This window comes from Plectropomus leopardus, chromosome 17 (genome assembly GCF_026936395.1).
Source record: "Plectropomus leopardus strain MGB_pleo_1.0 chromosome 17, ASM2693639v1, whole genome shotgun sequence".
Taxonomy (NCBI): domain Eukaryota; kingdom Metazoa; phylum Chordata; class Actinopteri; order Perciformes; family Serranidae; genus Plectropomus; species Plectropomus leopardus.
This window is the reverse complement of record NC_142192.1, coordinates 5,908,579-5,929,619: the sequence shown is the minus strand read 5'-3', so window position 1 is coordinate 5,929,619 and position 21,041 is coordinate 5,908,579. Positions and strand designations below refer to the sequence as shown.

Genomic DNA, 21,041 nt, shown 5'->3' with positions numbered 1-21,041 from the left:
CTTAGTCCCAGTGGATGTTTGTGCCAAATTTAAGGACTTTTCCCTCAAGCCCTCTTGAGATGTCTTTTTAAGACAAAAAAAGATGGATGCAAGGTCACAGTGACCTTGACTTTTGATCTATGACAACCAAAGTCTAATCAGTTCATCCTTGACTCGAAATGGATGTTTGTGCCATTTTTAAAGAAATTAACATGAGATGCTCTTGAGAAATTGCATTCATGAGAATAAGACAAATGCAAAGTCATAGTGACCTGACCATTGACCACCAAAATAAAATCTGTTCATTTTAGAGTCCAAGTACACAATTGTGCCAAATTTGAAAAACTTTGCTTAGGGTGTTCTTAAAATGTAGGATTCACAAGAGTGAGACAGATGGCCTCACAGTGACCTCGACCTTTAAACTCTGACCACCAAAATCTACTAAGGTCACTGTCAAGTCCAAGTGGACATTTGTGCAAAATTTGAAGACATGCCCTTAGGGCTCTTTTGGGGTATTGCATTCATTAGACAGGGATGGACAGACAAACCAAAAACATAATACTTCTTTGCTTCCTTTCTGCACTGATGAATAAATAAAAATTAAATAAGAAATTCATTGTCTGCAGTGGCCTATGTCAGATGTAAATGATTCACTGAGGCTGAAAAGCTCGCTCAATTGACCTGTTAAAAACAACAAGCAGTTTTTGTTATGTTATTGTTTCTATCTGTGTTTGTATTGATGTGTTGTGTGTGTGTGTGTGTGTGTGTGTGTGTGGTGGGGGGGGTCCATGAACAGATGGACTTTAATCTGAAATTTCACACAGCTGAGAAATAACTTCAAAGTGGAACGGCCTGAAGGATGGAAGCGGAGGGAGGAAAGAAAAAGAAGCTGAAAGAATAAAGAACAGCAGCATTTACATGAGGAGAGAGATGTATCCACGGCAGCAGCGGAGGGGAACATACAATATTTAAAAGGTTGGAGACTGAGACAGCCTCTCCAACACAAACTTATTTGATCTGCAACTATTATTTCAAGGGCGTATCAAGGTAAACAATATGCCTGCAGTAGTGGGGGTTTTTGAAGTTTGAAAAACATGGCAACTGCCAAAACTCACCATGAGCATTCCCCCCTCGGAGTTATTAAAACTATATTTAGTTTCGACTTCATTACAGAGTGTCAATCCTCAACAGTCACGACAGTGAAATTGCCTTTATGATTTGTTTCCCAACATGACACACTGCGGTGATCATATACCTACTTAGAAGTGCGGTATCAAAGGGAGAGGAGCTTCACATTGTAGTGGGTACTGCAAAATAATCTGACAAAAGATTTTTTGTTATCAACGAGAGAAAAACTTTATTAGTAGTACGGATGTCTACAACCTAAACATGTAGTACTATCTGACTCCAGATAAGCACAAAACTGCACATGAAAATAATAGAGAAGCATGATTTATATACAGCATATGATTGACAAGTACATAAATTGACTTTTGACACATGTATTAAAAAAAAATAAATAAAAATTTCCAGTTTTGTTCCTGTTTATCTGCATCTCCTTTCAAAGTATTTGTATATTTAACTGAAGATTTTCAGTCATTGTATTCCTGTGTCCCTGCTCTCACCTTGTGCTCCCTTTGCTTCGTCTTTTGTCTTTACCCCTGACTTATTTTTCACACTCTTGAAGCTAGGTTTTTTTTTTCAATGTGTTGTTTGCCCTGATGTCTTTTCTTTTCTGTCACCTCTTGTTCTAAACTTGGAATAAAATACACATCAACCGCAAGATTTCCCAGATGAAGAAAAGGTTGAGTATATTCCCAAACAACATTTGTATGTGGGGCTTGTGTAGGAAATAAAGGGGCTGAAAAATGGGCCCAATATGGGACTGTCCACAGGATCCATGCCAATTACCCACATTGGTAGGTTTACCCAAATGGGCCCCACATGGGTTTTGCTCGGGCTACCCCGGTGGAAAATCCTGTGGATAATCTCACATAGGGCCCATTTTTCAGCCCATTTTCTACCCACATGGGCCCCAAAAATTGGTTGTAGTTTCCACTGGTTATCATAACAGCGGTGCATTTTCTGTTTTATTGCTAACGTGAACCCCTGTTCACTTAAAGCCCTGGTCATGATCGATCCTTCACAATCTGAGTTTCCACTTAGCAGACGACACACTCTGACCCGTTGCCACATTCGTGCTCACTTCCAAAGGAGACAGAAGGACACTTCAACATTGATCAGGGTGTTTTAATCTCAGTAATATTGAAAGCCTGCCAGTTAATTACAGAACAAAAGGCATGAGGCGGCCACTTTAGATCCTGAACATGATTAAGAGGAGTGGATAAGCACACTTCACAGAATCAAAAAAGCCATTGCTTTTTAAAATATATTTCTAAGCCAAAAAAATGGCAGTTAATAACTGACCATCACTCACTTATACATAGGGCATGTAATATTGAAAGTTGGTTGTAGTAGTCAACTATGTCTTCCTGTATCTGCTTTTAAGGGAAGGAAATTAACGGCATTGGTTTCAAATCTTATCTTGAGTATTTATATTATGTTCATCACAAAAAAACCCAGAATTAATAAGCTATATAACAAAAGCTGAGGACCAGCACTGCACACAGGATCATTTATTACTAAGTTATATTTAGTTTGATTATTAAGTACAAAAAAAGAAAAAAAAAGTGTAAAACAATTTAGCCACTTCCCAGTTAATCAGTGGACAAGTTACTGATCCTGACCAAAAAGTAGTCTATCGAATAACCCCTTGCAAATGAGCAAATTCTTGTTTTTCACATTGGCGTTTGTATGGGTTAAAAAATAAGATACTGCATTGTAATACATAGGGTAAGAAGTGGTTGGTGGATTTTGTTACCCTTGAATGCATCCAGGGCAATGCTTTCTTGTTTGAAATTTTGTTTCCTTGGATAGCGATGGAATGGCCTGCCTTATGCTTCCTCGGATTGGTTTATGCTGAAATTCTTCCCCCAACCCTAACCAATCCCACCATAACCCTAACCCTAACTCATCCTGTGCCTCTTGCCTGAAACTAATCTGTCCAACCAACAAAGGCAACAAGTACTAACCAGGTAGATTAGGGCTGGTCCTTGTCTCGTTATCCAAAGATTTGGAAATTTCCTCCTGTCTATCTAACTCTTGACGACTAGTCCTAAGAGTTTCCGACTCAAACACAAAATTTAGTGGGTATGGTTTGATCGGATTTGATTTACAATGCTTGCAACATGAGCAAAGAACCCCACAATTGTAAAGACATTTAGATCAAAATGCTTACCTCTGATTGGTGCACAAAAATACATGACATCACATTTTCCAACAGATGCCTAGCCACTTTAAATCTGTGAGAAAGGACAGACAAATACTCAATGGAAAGAACCAAAACCGGCAAAACCTTGGTAGAACATTACGTGTTGATGTAGGGCTGCATCATTTATAGGAAACTTGTTGAGAAAATAGCTTTTTGTAGCCTTTAAGCTATATCTAATTTTGCCCCAGAGCCTCAGAATTATTTTTTAACACCTCCACTGATCCCTGTACTCAAGTTTCTGGACCCATCGATCTATCTCCTAGTTCTGAAATGGACTTGTCTCCCAGTGACAGATCACAACTCCCTCCTTTGTATGCATTCATAACCAAATAAGCTGCTCTTACTTTATTAACTCAGACAAGCTTACTTGAGATAAGCCTGTCGTGTTAAGCCACCTCAGAGGGGGGAATCAGCCCCTGGAGGTGATGAGAGTCGACTCCGGAAGCCTGAGATGCAAGCTTTAGGTCGCTGCGTTATTGTCTGAGGCTTGGCCCGAGGCTCCCGGAGAGAATCACTTCCCCTAATGGAAAACTATTGTCTGCCACTGAGGACATACAACTGTGTGGAATACGGATCAGCCTATCTGGACTTATGCACAAGACAGAATGAAGCTCTCTATCCAATAGAAAGCTATTTTGGAATTGTAATATCCACTGAAGTCGATTCTGATTAAGCAATACATCTGGAGTAGACTATACTCTTGTGTGTGACTGCTGCTGCTGCTGGTGTTTTCCAGTGTCGTGGTGATGCACATAGAAAACCAAAAAAAGAAGCGAAAAAAAGCTACATTTTCTGGTGCACAGCTCCATATTTTAACTCTAGCAATGGGAGTAAACATCTACAGCTGTCATAACAATGCAACAATAAGGCACTTGGTGAATTATTTATTCATTGGAGTAGATGGGATGTAGGTTAATGAGCATAACAATATGAAATTGGAAGTGTCTATGCTAGAAGTATGATGTCATCCCCTTAGCATATTGCATTATTTATTTACTCATCTTCCCTGGTAGGCCTTGTCTCATGTAAGTGGTAGACACATCCTCTCAACAACAGTCTAAATTAAGAAAGACACAGGCCAGGTTCAGAGTCAGTTCAGAGCACTCCTGTGTGTATGTAAAATGTATACAGAGCCGGAGAAGCTCTGAAGGAAATAATCTCCGACAGATCGTCCCAGAGGATGAGGAACTCCATTTGCCTCACGGGTTTCCTCCGTCCCTCCCTTTCTCCTCAGAATGGCGACGTGTGATACATGCATTACCTTTTTGCCCCTTTTTTTCCACATCTCAACAGGTCACTCCATTTCATCTCCCCGCAGGAGTAACCTCAGTCCAGACTGTGAAAATTTCAAAGTCCACCTTTTAGCCAACGAGGGAGAGGGATACTTTGTAAGGTGGGACGGCCTTTTCGGGATTTGTTTTGACACTGAATGGGCTTGAATGTTGGATGGAAGCTCTTGTGCAGTTTGTCAAGTCTATTAAGAGAGGGAGAGAAGGGAAGACGAACAATATTAGCTTTAGAAAAAAAAGGAAAAAGCAAAGCATAGAAGAACATTTTTAGGACTGTCCTTTTGTCACATCCTGTTAACTGCTTTTCAAGGGTTTTTTGGGCTAACGCAATCAGTCAGGCATTACATTTCTTCCACTTAATACAAGAACAGAGTGTCATTTTCAAAGTGCAGCAACAGGGACCCCGTTGTGGGTCAAATGACACAGAGTGCTCTTATGCACTAATTGCGTAGGTACAAAGTGAGGCAGAGAGTCCAGCCGGACAGGAATCCCCTTGAGAGGATTGTGGAAGGGTATAACAGGAGAGCTAAGGGTGGAGCCTCCAAACTACAGGCAATTCTAAAGGATTTCACAAGCTCTTGGAAAATATTTTTAACATTTAGCATCCATCAGGAGAACATCAAGTCTCCTCAAGGGCACATTAATATTTGATATCATGATAATGCTGTGTCCTCGGTAGGAAATTTCATTTTCTGCTTTCCAAGGGTTTTCAAATCCAGCTAAACAGGTTGGACTATCATAGAAGGTTTCCCCCCCTTCCCCAAATCTGTTGTTACTACCTCAATACTGCATGGTTTATTTGATCACAAATATGTACAAATACGTTTAAAAACAATTAATTAAGCTAGTCTCTGTTTTTCTGGTGACAGCATAGAAATTCTTCAACACTTCTGAAGGGTCGTCCCATCCTGCCTCAAAGCTCAGATATCACACTTGGACTCATCCTTTCAGTATAATATCATGTTATTGCGCAGAAAAGTATTGCTGGGAAATATCAAATATCACAGTATCTTTGACCAAATTTTTGATAAATAATATATCGTGATTTAAATACAGACAACTCTTAGGGTGTATCCAAAAGCTAAGATATCTAGTCTCATATACCGACAGCGATATTATTTTGATATATTGCCAGGCCAACACAAAATCATCAGAGATGTATGCTCATTGAACTTTTTCGGCATCATGGAACATATTCAAAAAACCCAAGGTCCAGATCCAACCTTGAAAACTCAATATTTTCTGATACTTTCAGGATATTATAATGTCAGTGTGCACTAAATCATTACAGGTATTATTATTGAACTGCTTTTACTGCATTGTTTTGATCAATATGTTTGATCGTACATCTTTTAATACCTAAGGCTCATCAGATCTAACCTATTTGACCCTCACTGGACTCTTGTTTCCATATATTGTCATGTTTGCATGTACAAAATAATTATGGATACCATAGTCACAACATGTTTCTATCAGTAATCTAAAAACTGAATTTTAGCTATTGACCATGTTTTTGCAGAGTTCTTGGCAACTGTTTAAAGAATTCCCAAAGGTTGGTAGATGCAGCCTTGGTGCTGTCATTTTTTTGACAGTTATGTGACCTCCATATTTTCATTTAATGTTTGCATTTACAAAATAATCTGAAAAATTTGAGACATGAAGCAGAAAACATACCTTTAGCACCAGTAGGATAATTGGACGGATGGCCAGGTCTAGCTGGGACATCAACCTAGAAAGGAATATAAAGAAATACTATGATCATGCAAGTTCACAATATAAACATATTTTCCAACTAATATTATGACAAATGCCAAGACACATCATATTTTATGGTTCAATTATTGTAACAGAGGATATATTTTATCAAAGTCTTAGGATAAAGTTATTTCACTACACAGTTCGTTGAAATATTACTGCTATTTATCATCATTTTTACAGTTTGTTTGTTACAGATATCTAATTATTCCCAGCTTTGTGGCTAGATTACGGACTTAACAGAGACAGGAAAACATATTACATTGAAGTTTAGAGAGGGTTTATGTTCAACTACGTTAGGGGAGAGGTTAAACTGGGTCAGGTTGTTTACCTTGTGGGACGGAGGTCTTTTTAAACAGCTACTGCCATCCTCTCTCTGCGGAGGTCAGCTGGGGGTCATTTAGAGTCTCTTTAATGGACGGGGCAAAGGCAGGCTCTTTAAACGACTGGGAGAGGGTCACATGACCGAAGGAGAACAGAAAGAGCAAAACAAGAAGAGAGAGCAATCCCCCACCCCTGTACTGGACTGAACATGGCCCTAGAGGTCAAGGAGGCTTTCGTGCAGCGCTCAAAGCCATTTCTGTCAGGGTAAACACTCAGAGAGTTAATGTGTGTTTACTGATGATGCTTGACGTGATCAGCGTTCGCTTCACATCGAATTATGTGAACAAACAGAGCGGATAGGGTTTCGGGAGTGCCGATGTCGTTATCGCTAAATCCTCTAAATCTCAGTCGGAGAGATTTCCAACAAAATGCATCACATGGCGTTCAAATACAAATAGGAAACCGTTCTTATCAGATTACCAAGGTCAACTACAAGGTCACAAACTTCCATTTGCAGTTTGTACTGTTTGTCAGGTTTTTTTTTTTTTTTTTGGTAATGCCATTTTGCTACCACTTTGGATTTTGTGCCAGAGCATATGTCGTTTTATCTTGTTTTTTACTTTGTTATTAAGCATCATGTTTTCATTCATCACAGGCTTCCATCTTGTGGATCCACACTCGAGCTTTTTTTTCATTTGGGTTTGTTAGTTTAAATTATAAGTCTTATTTATCAGTCCATAATTATTCTCTCGAACACAAGTGCTTTCTTTCAAAATGTTTATTCAGCATCAACAAAGAAGAAAAAAAAATATTAAAGGGCTTACATAAGCTCAAAATCATTAGAGTTGAACAAATCTGGAGATGGAAACGATTACCAATTCACCAGCATGTGATTTATCTTAAAATTGATTATTATGCCTACAAAGTCTGAAAATTATCTGGTATTAAAATCAAAAAATGACATCAAAATTACTTATTTAGAGCATCTAAAAAAATTCAAAAAAAAAAAAAATCACAAAATTAAAAAGCTCCCGAATTGATTTGCAGCTCTGGTTGTTCGGTGTACACAAAGTATGAGCAGCTATTTATAGATGTATTATTTAAGTGGATGTTTTAAGGGGGCATTATCATGAACACAACTACATAGGCTTTTCAGAATAAAACAGCTGACAATATCCACAGTTTGCACACCATGCTTTTATAAGCCCTTTAACACTAAAGAACTATTATTTTACAAAAAGGAGAAAACAGCAAAAACAATATGTATACAGTATGACTTTTCTCTTTTTTCAGTTTGGAAAATTTACAAGGGACACAATTTTCACCAATTACCCCTCAGAAAAGATATCTACAGTACTGCACTTTCCTAGAACTAAGCTACTACATTTTAAAGTGATCAACCACGCAGTTCAAGGGTTTGAAGAATAGAGGGTGATAAATTAAGTTGCACTGGCAGCTGTGTAGAAACATTGTACGACAGCATAGTGATTCTCTAATCATTACCAAGTAAAATAGCCTGGTACAATGTCATTCTTCACAATCACGTAGCTGAGAGAGAAACTTAATGTGCTATGGAGTCTTAATCTCAAAGTCCAGTCGATTTCTCCTGGAGGGAAAGGATAAATTAACTAAATTGCTTAATACATTTTTTACCCAGTGGGAGTATGTTTTTAGAATCAAGGGGAGGCCATTTTTTTTTTATTTGGAAACCAGTTTTTATCCATTCAGTGTCTCGCTATTTCATTTGTGTTATTTTTAGTTTTCAATACTAAAAAGGTGGGAGCGTCCATAAAAAATCCATTACTTGGGTTGAAACAGCCATGAGGACTCAGGTGCGGGTTGTATAAACAGTTCAATATCTGGTGTATGGCTGATCTCTGTACACTCCCTTGGTTGATCGTGCTGGCGGCGCCTTGCCACGATTGTTTGCCCACTCTTCCAGACCTGATTAAGAAGGAAAGAACAGACACCGATTGGGGTTTGATTACAGAGGAGTTTAATCATTCATTCACAGCAATTCTTCCAGGCTCACAGGGTTCCCCACACATTCATTTATTTTTGGCAGCCTTCCACGATAAAAACAACTGCTGCTGCCACATATTTATTTCATAGTTTTGGAGCTGGACTGTTCATTATAAGAGCTATTAGAATATACAGTATATACCATTAAGTTATTCATTATTCCACACTGTTAGAGCGAAGAGCATACTCTGGTCACAGATGGAGTAGCAGAACACACAGTAACAGTGAAACTTAACCACTCAATGCACCTACAAAAACATCAAAATTTAGAAAATGGACACATGATAAAAAAAAGGATTTAGGGACACTAGATAATTAGAATGGGAAGTAGCTTCTGCCCTCCATCCCATCATCAACTACCGCCACATAGATCCTTAATCTGTGGGAAGCACTGTCTACACAAATAAAAGTTGCACCAATATATCGTCTGGACATCGGCATGGGCTGATATTCGCCATGTCAAATGCCACTGGTAAATGAGATGAACTTCACCAACTACAGTTGCTTATGTTTTTCCATTGTCTCACAATTTTGCACAAGCGAAAGAGTAGAAATCGAAATTAAATGGGTCCTGCTATCCAGAGGACAACATTTTTGGGACAAACAGAGACACTCCTAGGCATGCTGTTGGAACAAAAGGGCACAGCAGATTCACTTTCAATGCATAGGGGGTGCACCATATTTTTTGTCATGATAATCCTACATTGTACCAGCAAATCCATGTTGAAATCGTCAAGAGGGCAGCTAGTTACTGTTAGTTGTTAGCAAAAATTGGCCGGAACTAACAGCTAAAAGAGGTTGCTTTATGTTACAAACTAATAATGTGATCAAATTCAATCTAATAAAATGTAGTTTTTGGCAAGATACTTTAAAAATGCAGTTGTCTGAAGGAGAAATTTGTTGATGTTTTCACAATAGAAAATAGATATTAGAGAGGGAATTACGGTATTTTCAATGGAATAAAAAGTTATCAGTTATTAAGAAAAAAAAAGTTTTCACAAGAAAAAGCGTGACAGTGTCTGATTTATTTTGTGCTTATTTTTGGCAAATTAAATATCTACCACCACAAGTAGATTTTTCCTATTTTTGGAACTGGACCTTTCAAAAGGAGCAGTGTTTAAATATATAAAACACACTCTTGGAGTGCAGAGCATGCTCTAGTCACAGATGGAGCAGTATAGCATAGCATAGCAGAATCAACAGATGAGTTTCACTCATCTGTTGATTCTGCTGTGTTTAAAAAATTGCATTCTCATGTAGCAGCCGCTCCTTTCATCTATCAGTTTGGTGTGATCAGTTCTGAGCGGATCTGGGAATCAATTATCCACCCTAAAAGTTATAAACTGCTGTTTAGGGGGAAAAAAGAACTCGTGAAATAAAAGAACTCATGGAGAGCACAAAAACACACAAAAAAACATGAAACATGAAAAACATGAAAGTTTAATGAGGGACTTTACGTTTAAAATGTTTGGAAATAATTTATCTTTGTTTCCTAGGCACAAGTGGAGAAATAAATAACAACAAAAATGAAATAAACAACAACAACAACAGCACTGGCCCAGAATTCCGCAGTTGGTGCATCCCTAACACAACATTTGGCCTATCTGGTATCGATGGTGTTCATCTCATAACAAAAGCACCGCTTCAAGCCCAGAACACAAACAGCGACTCGCACCAAGAAGCTTGACTTTCACCGGGAAGGATGCATCTCAGATAATTGAATGAGAGGATCAAATAGCTACTTGAAAAGGAGCCGTTTAGTGGCTCCCAGCAAAAAGGTCACAATTACCATTAGCCCAAATCAGCCCCTGTTCACCCCCTGGTACTGTCAATGTAAAAGTGCCACTATCGATGGCACCCTTTGTCTGATCTTCAGCCAGCGCCGAGACTTCCCTAGAGCTGAGGCTCACAAAGGCTTGTTTTTTTTTCTGTGTAGAGGCTCTCTGTTGGCAGCACATAGCCAATACCCCTTAATTAAACCTGTCACCCTTTCACTGACAGTCACTTTGAAGAAACAGACCAAGGTAACCTTGTGTTTCGAGAACAAGGATGCACATCAGCGCTGTTTATCTGTTTCCTTTGAACCGTCGCCCTTTTTTCTGTGTGACCCATGCAGCGGCGGAGGCTTTTTATTTCATGTTGAGGTGCTCGGTGCTCTAATGAGATGAAGGTGCTTGGCGCTCCCGCTTGTGTGGTCAGAAAAGTTTGCAAAGTTTTTATTTGCTTATGAAAACACATTAAAATCTCTAAAGCATGAGATGAACACACGTCAGTTTAATGAAGCAGGGGATTTAATAATTACAATTATGTTATCTCAGTTGTTTGCATAATACATTTAAGTGTCTGAGAGCTGGACTTTGTCAGGAGCTTGAAGCTCAGCAGACACAAATGCACAAACTAATCCATCACAATCCAAATCAACATTGTATTCTTATATTTGCTGTTTTGTTGGAGATAATTAAATGGTAAAAAAAAACAAAACAAAACAGAGCCACAGTCTGTCATAAAGAGTTCAACTTCTACTTTTGAATTTTTCAGTTCATGCAGAGGTTTCATACACTATTTTTTTTAGTTTTTATACACTATAAGAAAAGGTTCCAAAAGGGTTCTTCAAGGGTTCTATGTAAGACAAAGAGATCCCTTAAAAACTAAAATCATTTATTACTTGAGGAGAGATCTATGATAATGTAGACACTTGTAGACACTATTTTTGGAGCCCCCCTGGGTGGGTTCTAGATTAAACCCTTGGAATATAAATGAGTTCTCTGTAGAACCTTGTGGCTGGGTTCCTGTTAGTACCCTTAGAATGTGGAAATGTTCTGAATGCAACCTCCTGAGAGGGCTCTGGGTGGAACCTTTACACCATAGAAGGGTGAAACCTTTCACAGATAATTCTGGGTATTACCGTTCATGTTGGGTTCTAAGAAGATCCCTCTGAAAGAGTTCCAATTGAACATTAATAAAAAAGCTCAATGAGGAACCAAAAAGTTTCTCCTACAGCAGACTTTCTCAAAGTCTGGACTCCGGACTCAGCCCACCCCATATTAGGAACATGATGAGACAGTGCAATCCTATGTTGAAAAAAAACGTTTTATACCTATTAATAAATTGTTAGTTATATGGAAAATTATGAGATTGTTACAGCGATCCTGGCCTGAGATTAAGTCGTAAAAGTAATAGCTTTCCTGTTTGACATCATTGTCATGGCAACATTAACAGCCAGCGAGCATATGGCGCTGAAGTCATCACGTGTCAGAATTCAATGGAATTCATTAAAAATGAGCAAGTTAGTTAACAGCTAACAAGAGTTCAGAGCGCTAAGGATGTCAAAGTGTCCAAATGTGCAAAGAAAAGAAAAGTTGACCAAGAAAACTGAGTTTTCATAGACAAGTGCATAGAGAAACATTTTGTTCATTTTGCCCGAATCCAGCACAGAAGCCATGTTTTTGCACAGATACAGTTGGAGTAGTGAAGGGTGGACATGTTGAAAGCCATGATGACACAAAGCACAGACATTTCAAACAGCAATATCCTCAGAATACAGAGATGAGGACAACAAAATTTCGACAGTTAAAATCTTCCTATGAATCAACAAACAAGTAGTAGATCTATGACAGAGCAGGACAGAGCTACTGGGTGGGTGCTGGGCACAATATTATCACTGTATCACCAATCGTTCTGGACTTTTGGCCTTGAATAGAAATTAGATTTGGACCAACATGAACAAGCCTAAAGACCCTTTATGGTTCTGAATAGCACCTTTATTGAGGGTACGGACACTATATATATTAGAGATGGACCAAAATTCAGCTCTCCAACAGCATGCTCAACTGTATCATATTGTATATTAGCTCTGCTATCGTTCAAGTGCACTCTGCAGCAAGTACGACCTTGGCCCACTTTTTACTGAATCTTGTCCAAGGCTGACACAGTACTGTTAAACATTATCTCAGTGGTGTTTACTTTGTGTGAATTTTGAGGCGACTGGAGCTCTTTCCAGACACAATAAACCATAGAGAAGTCACTGAGATTGGCCTTAAACACTGAGCTGTACTGTGGAACTGATTGCAAAGACACACACAAACACACTCACACACGTTTTGATTTGAAAACAGTTTGAACAGAAAAGTCACATGCGTTGATCTCTGTATTTTTTGCATTAGCTCTTGCTGTTGGTAAGGTATAAGTACCCTAACCAGCTGCTTAGAGGTGCTGGTTCTCTATCACACACGGTTTCAGCAGTTTTAGTGAGGTAAAGGTAGAGGAAAGTAGATACTAAAGTGATTTTGCAGCCTCAGTATCAACTTATTAAAGTCTCTCCTTGCTTTTGACACTTTCTTTTCTCCTTTGAAGTAAGGAATCATCAGCGCTTCAGGGCAGCATCTGGTATTAGGATTTCTCTGCAGTTAAAAACTTAATTCAAAAATCCCAGAAGTCAGTGCACAAGGTTTCTGTTGCTAACATATTTCAAATGAAGGATCACATTTACATAAAAAAATCAGGTTAAATAAATCCATTTTAACTTCAATATTTCATGTTTGAATTTTTTTTTTTAGTTTAATTAATAGTGAAATACCACAAAAAAGGGTGCTTGTTTGATATTCTTTTTAATGTTTAAGTGGCACTCATCCTCAATTATGACCGATCTGAAGATTACATTTCTTCTTAAAACCCAATTATGAAGTTTTTTACAAAGACTACAAATGCTTTTTTGTTTGGAAATTATTCTAATGTACAAACAGAATCTATGCACACTAAAATAATTGATTATTTTGTTTTTATTCAGTTATTTCTTAATAATTATTTTCATTACTTTCAAAAGCATTACGATCATTTAAATGAGCAAACACTACTGTAACACTTCAATTTCACATTTATTATGTTCATTGTGAACAATGCTGTGATTGATCACACTATTTATAGGCCCAGGAGGAGTATTTCTGCACACTGTACACTGCACACTTGTACAATTGCATATTCAAGGCTGCTGCAAGATGTTGCAGATGGTGTCATGAGGAGGGAACACATTTTCAAGGACCATGATTATCTATCTGAGAGTGGCAAGGGCATGCCCTTCTCCCACGCAAATCTGCAAATCCCAGCATGGTAAAGGAACGATCCAGAATGATGGGTATGGCTGTTACTCGTTGCTCTCGTTAGTTGGATTGTTTAGGCAAGAAGAGTGGGATTGATTAGGGTTAGTGTAAGAATATCAGGTTATCAAGAGTAAGGCAGGTAATTCCTTCGCTATCCTGGGAAACAGAAATTTGCTTCCTGACAAGTGGTCACTGTTTCTCTTCTGAGTTTGGCAATATTAAAATATAGGCCTGCATTTTTTCAATTTAATTAATTAATTTATTTTGATTAATCATCCATTCTCTGGATGCAGCATCCACTGAATGATTAGTAGCATCCAGTGCATCTACTTTTATGTTTTTCTAGACACACTTCTGACTCTACGAAATACATCAGCAAGTTTGGTGTTCACTTCATAAAGAAGTACCACCTCAGAACTATAGAGTCCGGCACTTCATCCTTTTTAGGCTTTTATCTGAAGAGATTAATTCTTGGCTTAATCCTCTCAACTTTTCATCTCAGTCTTTGTGTATGCCTGCAGTCTCATGCCCTTCATGGGTATTGCTGGGCATTTACCTGTGCTAATTAGAATCAACTGGCACATGCTTTTAATTGAGAAATCTGATGGGATTCATCTTTATAATGCAAGATAATATCGGCATGTCATTGGTAAAAATGCAATATTAGTATCGGCTTGAAATGAACACTTCTGATGATATGACAGGCCAATAAGATGATACTTTTTTTACTTGACTTTAATGTTTTTTTTCATCAAATTTTTATGTAGTTTTGTGCAGAGTATAATAATAAATCATGTATACAAAGCCGCATCTCATCCATATGTGCCTAAATGTTTCCCAAGTCCCAACCAGAGTATTGGCACTCCAGAAGAAAAGTTCCAACCCTACCTTAGCTGGCTTAGAATGACCTGTGATGTCCAAGTTGTACAATAAAATATAAGTTAAAAAAATCTATTAATTCATAAAAAAAAAACCACAGAAATAAGTGTGATGAAAAGATGAATGATTACTAAAGTAAACAAATGAATAAAGGAATGAATAAAAAAATTCTGCTCATCCTACTCAGATAATAATAGCAATAAGACTATCACTAATAAATGTACAACATGTACAGATACACTATATGTGTATACACGTGCCTACACATTTCCATATAACTCTCCCTGACTTTAATGAGTAAACCAGGTCAAATTTACCCTTTTTTGGCTATTGTCAGAATTGTGTGAGATAAAGCATAATCCAAGCCTGTTAAAGTGAAATGAATTTTACAGTTTTGTTTATAATTTGTGATATATGAATAAATACGGCATGTGTTACATGAGACTGAAGTTGAAGCAGCTGTCTTGTTTTGCCCCGTAAATGTGTATATTCTGAAAAGCACTGAATTTTATCTCTGTATCTGCTACTGGTGGGCCATTGCAATTGGAGTAGGTGTAAAATGTTCTACTACAGGAGAGGCTTTCTGTTTCCTGCTAACGTGGATGTGGAAACATATGTGCATATATCGGTATCTGCATCGGCCAAAACGAGCTAGAAAATATTGAAATATCTGATATTGTAAAAAATACAATATTTTGCAATCCTAATTATAAGAAAAAAGGTATGAACAATTCAGCCACTTTTGAATCAGACTTTTCTCAAATTTAAGAAAAACTTCAGAAGATGAAGGTGAATGATGCCCAAGGTTTTCTTCAAATGAGCCAAATGAACAGAAGGAGTAAAAGCTTTAAAAATAGTGAATAAATCGCTTTAAAAAAGCTTGTTTTGAACATCTCAAAGACATCACACAATAACTTAGATTCTGAGACAACTGACATGAAGCCAGCAGCGCAGAGTCAGGAACTAGAAATAGATGTTTTGACGATTGACAAAGGATATATTGAAAGCAGAGAGGTCTGCAACTCACCATATGACTCATATGATTCCCCGCTGTGTCCGTATTCATAGTAGTCATCTGAGCTGTAAACAGACAGAGCACTGAGGTGAATATCAGGATGTATGGATAAATATGAAAGACGAGAAAAACAATAAATGCTGCATCAATGTCACTTGTTTTCAGCATTGTGGTCGAACATCAAAGTCATATTTATCTTGATGCAATCACATATAATTCATACAGTGGCAATAAAGATAAAAACACAGGGACTGGGTTTTACCCAGATATACTCTGCTGGATATAAAAGTAAAAAAACAAACAAGAGGCAGCTTTCAATCACTCAAAAGTTCTGCCATATTCGTGGTGTTCCAAGGCAATTTCATCCGGCGCATTTCTGCACAAACTTCCAGTTCCATATCGCTGCATATGGAGATCTATGAGAGGTGGCAACTTTAATGAAAAATAAAAAGATGGGGAGGCGAGTTGCACGGCGCTTCATTTCTCGCTTATTTATTTATTTATTTATTTATTTGCGCAAGATGCTGACAGAACAATCCTGCGTCAGTATCATTCAGTAACAGCGCTATCATTCAAGAGAGGCAATTCATCATAAGGCTGCCACTGAGCCGACACCAGCCATCACAGCTGGGTCCTCTCCGCCTGCCTGTCAGTCAGTCTGTCAGCGACAGCAGCACCTCTCTGCTCTCCGGATTAGAGGGCTGAAGGCACCATCCAAAACCCCGACACAGCGCATCAACAGTGCCCGACTGCCGAGGGCAAAGAGGTGACAGCAATGACACACTGCGCTGGAAGTAACGGAGTACGGCTCGCTCCAGTTACTGAAATGGAGTAGCTTTTTTTTTGTGGTGTGATCTTAAAAAGCCAAACTGAGGTTGAGACACTCTGCACCTCGATCAAATTACACCACGGTGTGCAGCACTCCAGGAAATCAATCTTGCACATTCTGTCTGCTATCAAGTCTGGTTTCACTGAGCACTACCTGCTCCACAAAAAGAAAATGCACATATTTAAGATTTTATAAGTCTTCACATTCATTTTTTTAAACTGACAAACTGAAGATGTGCCACACTCTTTCCTTTATCACTGCTGCTGTATGGTGGCACTATTACATAAAAGAACTCCACACAGGTTTTAAGAAACTACGATATTTTATGGTTTTAACACATATTCCATTAAACATGTTCTGCTTTCTGTTAGCCATGCTTATGACAATTGTGAAAAGCAACTTATAATCTTTCTAAAAACCCAGTCACCCAAAATGTTCATTGGCATTGTACGCTTCTGCAAACCATAGAAATATTAAATATGTTTGTTATTATGTGGCGGATAGCTTGAAACTTTCCATTTCTTGACATTTCAACATTGTGTTGGTTAACATGTGATTAGGTTTCACCACAAAAGCCACTGGGTTATTGTTAGGAAAAGATAATATTTTGGTGACCCGCATCTGGTGGCACTGTCCTGCCAAGAAAAGCAGCCATGTGTCTGTAAAAACCAACAACTTTTGCTATTTATTGGTCTTAAACAGTAGTCTGCAGCTTAGCAAACATCTTGCCAGTGTTAACATGTCAGCCACCCTCGCCTGAAAAAAAGTTGAAGAGCGCTTGTGGTAGCAAAAGCAATGATGATATTTTCTAACAGTGCATAATTTATTCACTGAATCTGTTTGTATAGCACTTAGTTGCATTTACCTTTTCAGTACACTAATGTACACCTCCCCCAACCATGAAAATCTTTTTTGTGATATGTTGAGATTTTTGCAGATTTTTGGTGTTTAACTCAGGATTTTTTTTTTTTGTGCAAACTGATTATGGGAATTAAAAGAGGTTGATGGTAACAAACCTTATGTCTAAGATCTTTGCCACCACTTCCGGCTAATACAATGTTGGCAGGAAATACTATTTTATTGGACAAATATTTGCATGGGCGTAAATTTGCCTTGTTTGCCTGACAAAAAGACGCAGTAAGCTCACTGTCATCGTGTCAGACGACACACCTTATTATTTCCCCGATAATGCTACATTGTGAACTACAAATCCATGTTAAAATTACTGGTAAGAAGGCTTATTAACATTAGCTGTTAAACAGCTGGTGATGGTGAGTTACATTATAATGTCTTGACATTGTCCTCATTAAAAAATGAGTATTAGGCAAAGGTTAATATTAAGGTTATGATTTTGTAAAATGTAGTTTTGGCAAGAAACTTGAATAATACAATTGTTTGAAAGAGACATTTGTTCATGTTTTCACAGCAATATAAATTTCATATCAGAGGGGCAATTGTGATATATTATATAAAGTAGATAGACTTTCGAAGCAGTTATTTAAAAAAAATGCAAAAAAAAGGACATATTATTATGTCTTTAAAAAAGACATATTATGTTAATTTATATTAACAATTGTGTTGAGTTTAAGGTGCCATTTTCCATTTTCTAACAAATTGTTTCATTAATACATGATAATTTGTGCCCATACAAACATACTGACTGAAAAGACTGAAAGAGTTCAGTTATTTTTGAATGAAGATTTCTTTGTTGTCCTGAAACAAAAGAGGGAACAAATGATGATTAAAACAAAATGGATCAACAACAACAAAAATCTAACATCAAGAATACTAAAAAAAAGTATTTTTCCACAAATGGTGTTCCTGTTACTGTGAGAAATCCACATAACACATTGTCAACAGTTCTCATAGGGACTATTTCTTCAAGTGAAAACTGTTCAGTGTGTTCTGTGGATCACCCAAGTGTAAATGTAATCATTCTATGCTGTGATCACCAAATACAAAATTGCATTCACCTGCTCATTATTGGCGTGGAGGCGGGAAAAAAACAGCACTCAAGTGTAAAATGTTCTGCATTGCTAAATACCAGTGGAGGCGAGTAAAAAGATAACCTTCTTGGGTGAACTGATCGTTCCTTTGGCAGCCTTCCAATAGCTGATAATGCCTCTGAACGGCAACAACATGACAAACTGACTGCATTCTTGTTTCATTGTTTTCTGCAGCATTTTTTTTTTTTGGTGAGGAAGAACAAGACAACATGACCAATTGAGGACGGTGGGAGGAATCGTTTTAAGAGTACTATGGCGGCTCAATGAGACATGAGACAGCTTCCTACAGAGGCCTGTACCTTAAGTCAGGCTTAGCATAAATTTTACAATGTTCAAAATTCAACTACAAACAATGCCAAGCCAGCAGAAGCAAACAAGGCTCCCCCCTAACGCCCCCCCCCGTGCTAATGTAGTCTCCCTTCAAGAAGCGAGGCCAGCTGCCGTTGCTCCGAGCGTGACGTTTCCAGTCGGCTCTTGCGGCAGAGGTGCCACTGTGCATCTGCCACGGGTGTCAAATCACTGCAATATCCTTGACACCATTCATCGGAGACAAGAGAGAGAGGGGAGAACGGGAGGGAGACGAAGAGAGACACGTGGCAACCAAGTGCATGTTTTGGCTCGTCATGTTGTGTACCCCGAGACGAGACTTGACAGGATGCTAAATAATTAGATTTCACACTATGCCAGAATGCAGGGGTGTATTCCAGAGAGGTCGCCTTCAAAATAAACATCAATTTTTATAAATGTCAGAAAATCAATTTGCCACAATTCACAGGTGCTTGCAGACATATTGGGGAGTGTGTGAAATATTGGCGAGTCCTGGGCTTTCCTCTGCCGCTTTGTGTCATTTTCAATGATGAAAAAAAACATCCAAATAGCAAACCAGGATGCTGCACAGCTATGCTAACACTGTTTCCAAGGCTTGCTTACATGCTGTAGGCTGTCAGCATTTTCTCCCTGCATTTATTTTCACTGTTTATCACGCATGGAAAATGTTAACAACAAAAAAAAGCAGCCGCCTTTTTTTTCACTTAACTCTTGAGGTTTGTCTGTTGCTAAAGGCAGAAAGGACCAATAACAGTAGTGTGCCGTGCTGACAGCTGCCAGTGCAGGCCTGCTCTTTGCACAAAGGGAGAAGAAAGCAACAAAAGCTGTTAGGCGCCTCTAATTTCTGAGGTGACATTTTATCAATATTGCTACACAAGTTCTCTCCCGTAGTTACTTTCTCTTCTCAATTACAGAGATCGGTGAGTCTTGAGATGCATCCTGAAGGTCAGAGATTCCGGTAAATTTCTGCTTTGTGGAGGCAAAAGTTCGACAATGTCTGCCGCCCTGCAGCACATTTAACATCAATCAGCACTCTGCTGTGTTTACACCTGAAATACCAATACACAATTAACATATTCACTATAAAGTGCAGTGCTAATAAGTGATGCTTGGTGAGAAAATATACATTTGTTTTGCCATTTCAAGCTGTAGTTGGTAACTTTCATAAAGACACGTTTTTGTCATGTTTGCTGAAACTGTCACAATATCCACATAGTAGTACTTGGGACAGATAGTCTGTGAAAACATTATGTTCCTCCTTCTCCTTGTAGTGCTTCTAATGGCATTTGTAGGGATCTTCCATGGCTGCATGAAATCAACAAATCAGAGCAGAAGACACAGCTGTAACACAGCTGACCATTATTTCATCACTGCTCGTGAACTGCTGTCAAACTGTCAAAGTAGGCAGCGCTGATCACATATAAATTAAGATTCTGTTACTGCATTACCTGTTTGTTGCCACAAATGTTTTGAGAAACATGTTTTAGTGTGCTGTTTAGCAGTAAATGAGAATGCTTTTGCCCTGGCTGCCATGTTAAACACAGTTGAGCCGAAAACTAAGCACCACTCACAGGCCGGAACAAACTTTTTCAATTTACAGCTAAACAGTGCACTACAATACGTCTCTGGACACATTTGAATTAATCAGCACTGCCTACTTTGACAGTAGCACAGCTGTCAGTCATATCAATGATGGCTCACAAAGTGAGCTCAAACTGTTCTGTTATGGCACTGCCTATTTTCTCATCTCCAATGTTTTTTTAAAAACATGTTACAATGTGAAATTTAGCTGTAATTTGAGAAAGTTTGTGAACTAGCTGCCATCTTTTTCCTGCATGAAAACAAAGCATTGCCCCAAATTGCATGTGTCACCCAGCACTTTGTCACTCATTTTGCTGCTGTGATTGATTGTAGATCACATTTTGTTGCCGTGATTGGTTGCAGGAAATGTTTCATAGCTGTGATAGGTTGGAGGTCACATTTTTTTCTGCAATTGGTTGTTTGTTTGTAGGTCCCATTTTGTTGCTATGATTAGATGCAGTTCACACTTCTAAAGTGTGCTAAATTTCGTTGTAGGTCACGTTTGGTTGCTATAATAAGTTTTAGGTCATGTTTCATTGCTGTGATTGGTTGTAAGTTACATTTGTTGTTGTGACTGATGGTAAGTCACATTTTGTTGCTGTGTTTCG

General features: G+C 38.3%; 1 protein-coding gene across 2 annotated transcripts in view; it reads right to left on the bottom strand.

Moving 5' to 3' along the window:
• Positions 1–762: 762 nt before the first annotated feature.
• The window catches only part of khdrbs3 (KH domain containing, RNA binding, signal transduction associated 3), a 141,621-nt gene continuing 121,342 nt past the window's right edge, over positions 763–21,041 (bottom strand). Inside the window, exons 8-11 of one of the 2 annotated variants that reach the window (XR_015779489.1) lie at positions 15,703–15,755; positions 8,483–8,622; positions 6,274–6,328; positions 763–4,784 (exon numbers count right to left, since the gene is read on the bottom strand). Coding sequence is in view for 1 of the 2 variants with exons in the window: in XM_042507091.2 (XP_042363025.1) it covers positions 8,531–8,622; positions 15,703–15,755 (145 nt within the window). In the remaining variant the exon portion in view is untranslated. Of the gene's footprint in view, positions 4,785–6,273; positions 6,329–7,860; positions 8,623–15,702; positions 15,756–21,041 lie in introns of those variants that run through there. The other variant, XM_042507091.2, reaches the window with a different exon arrangement.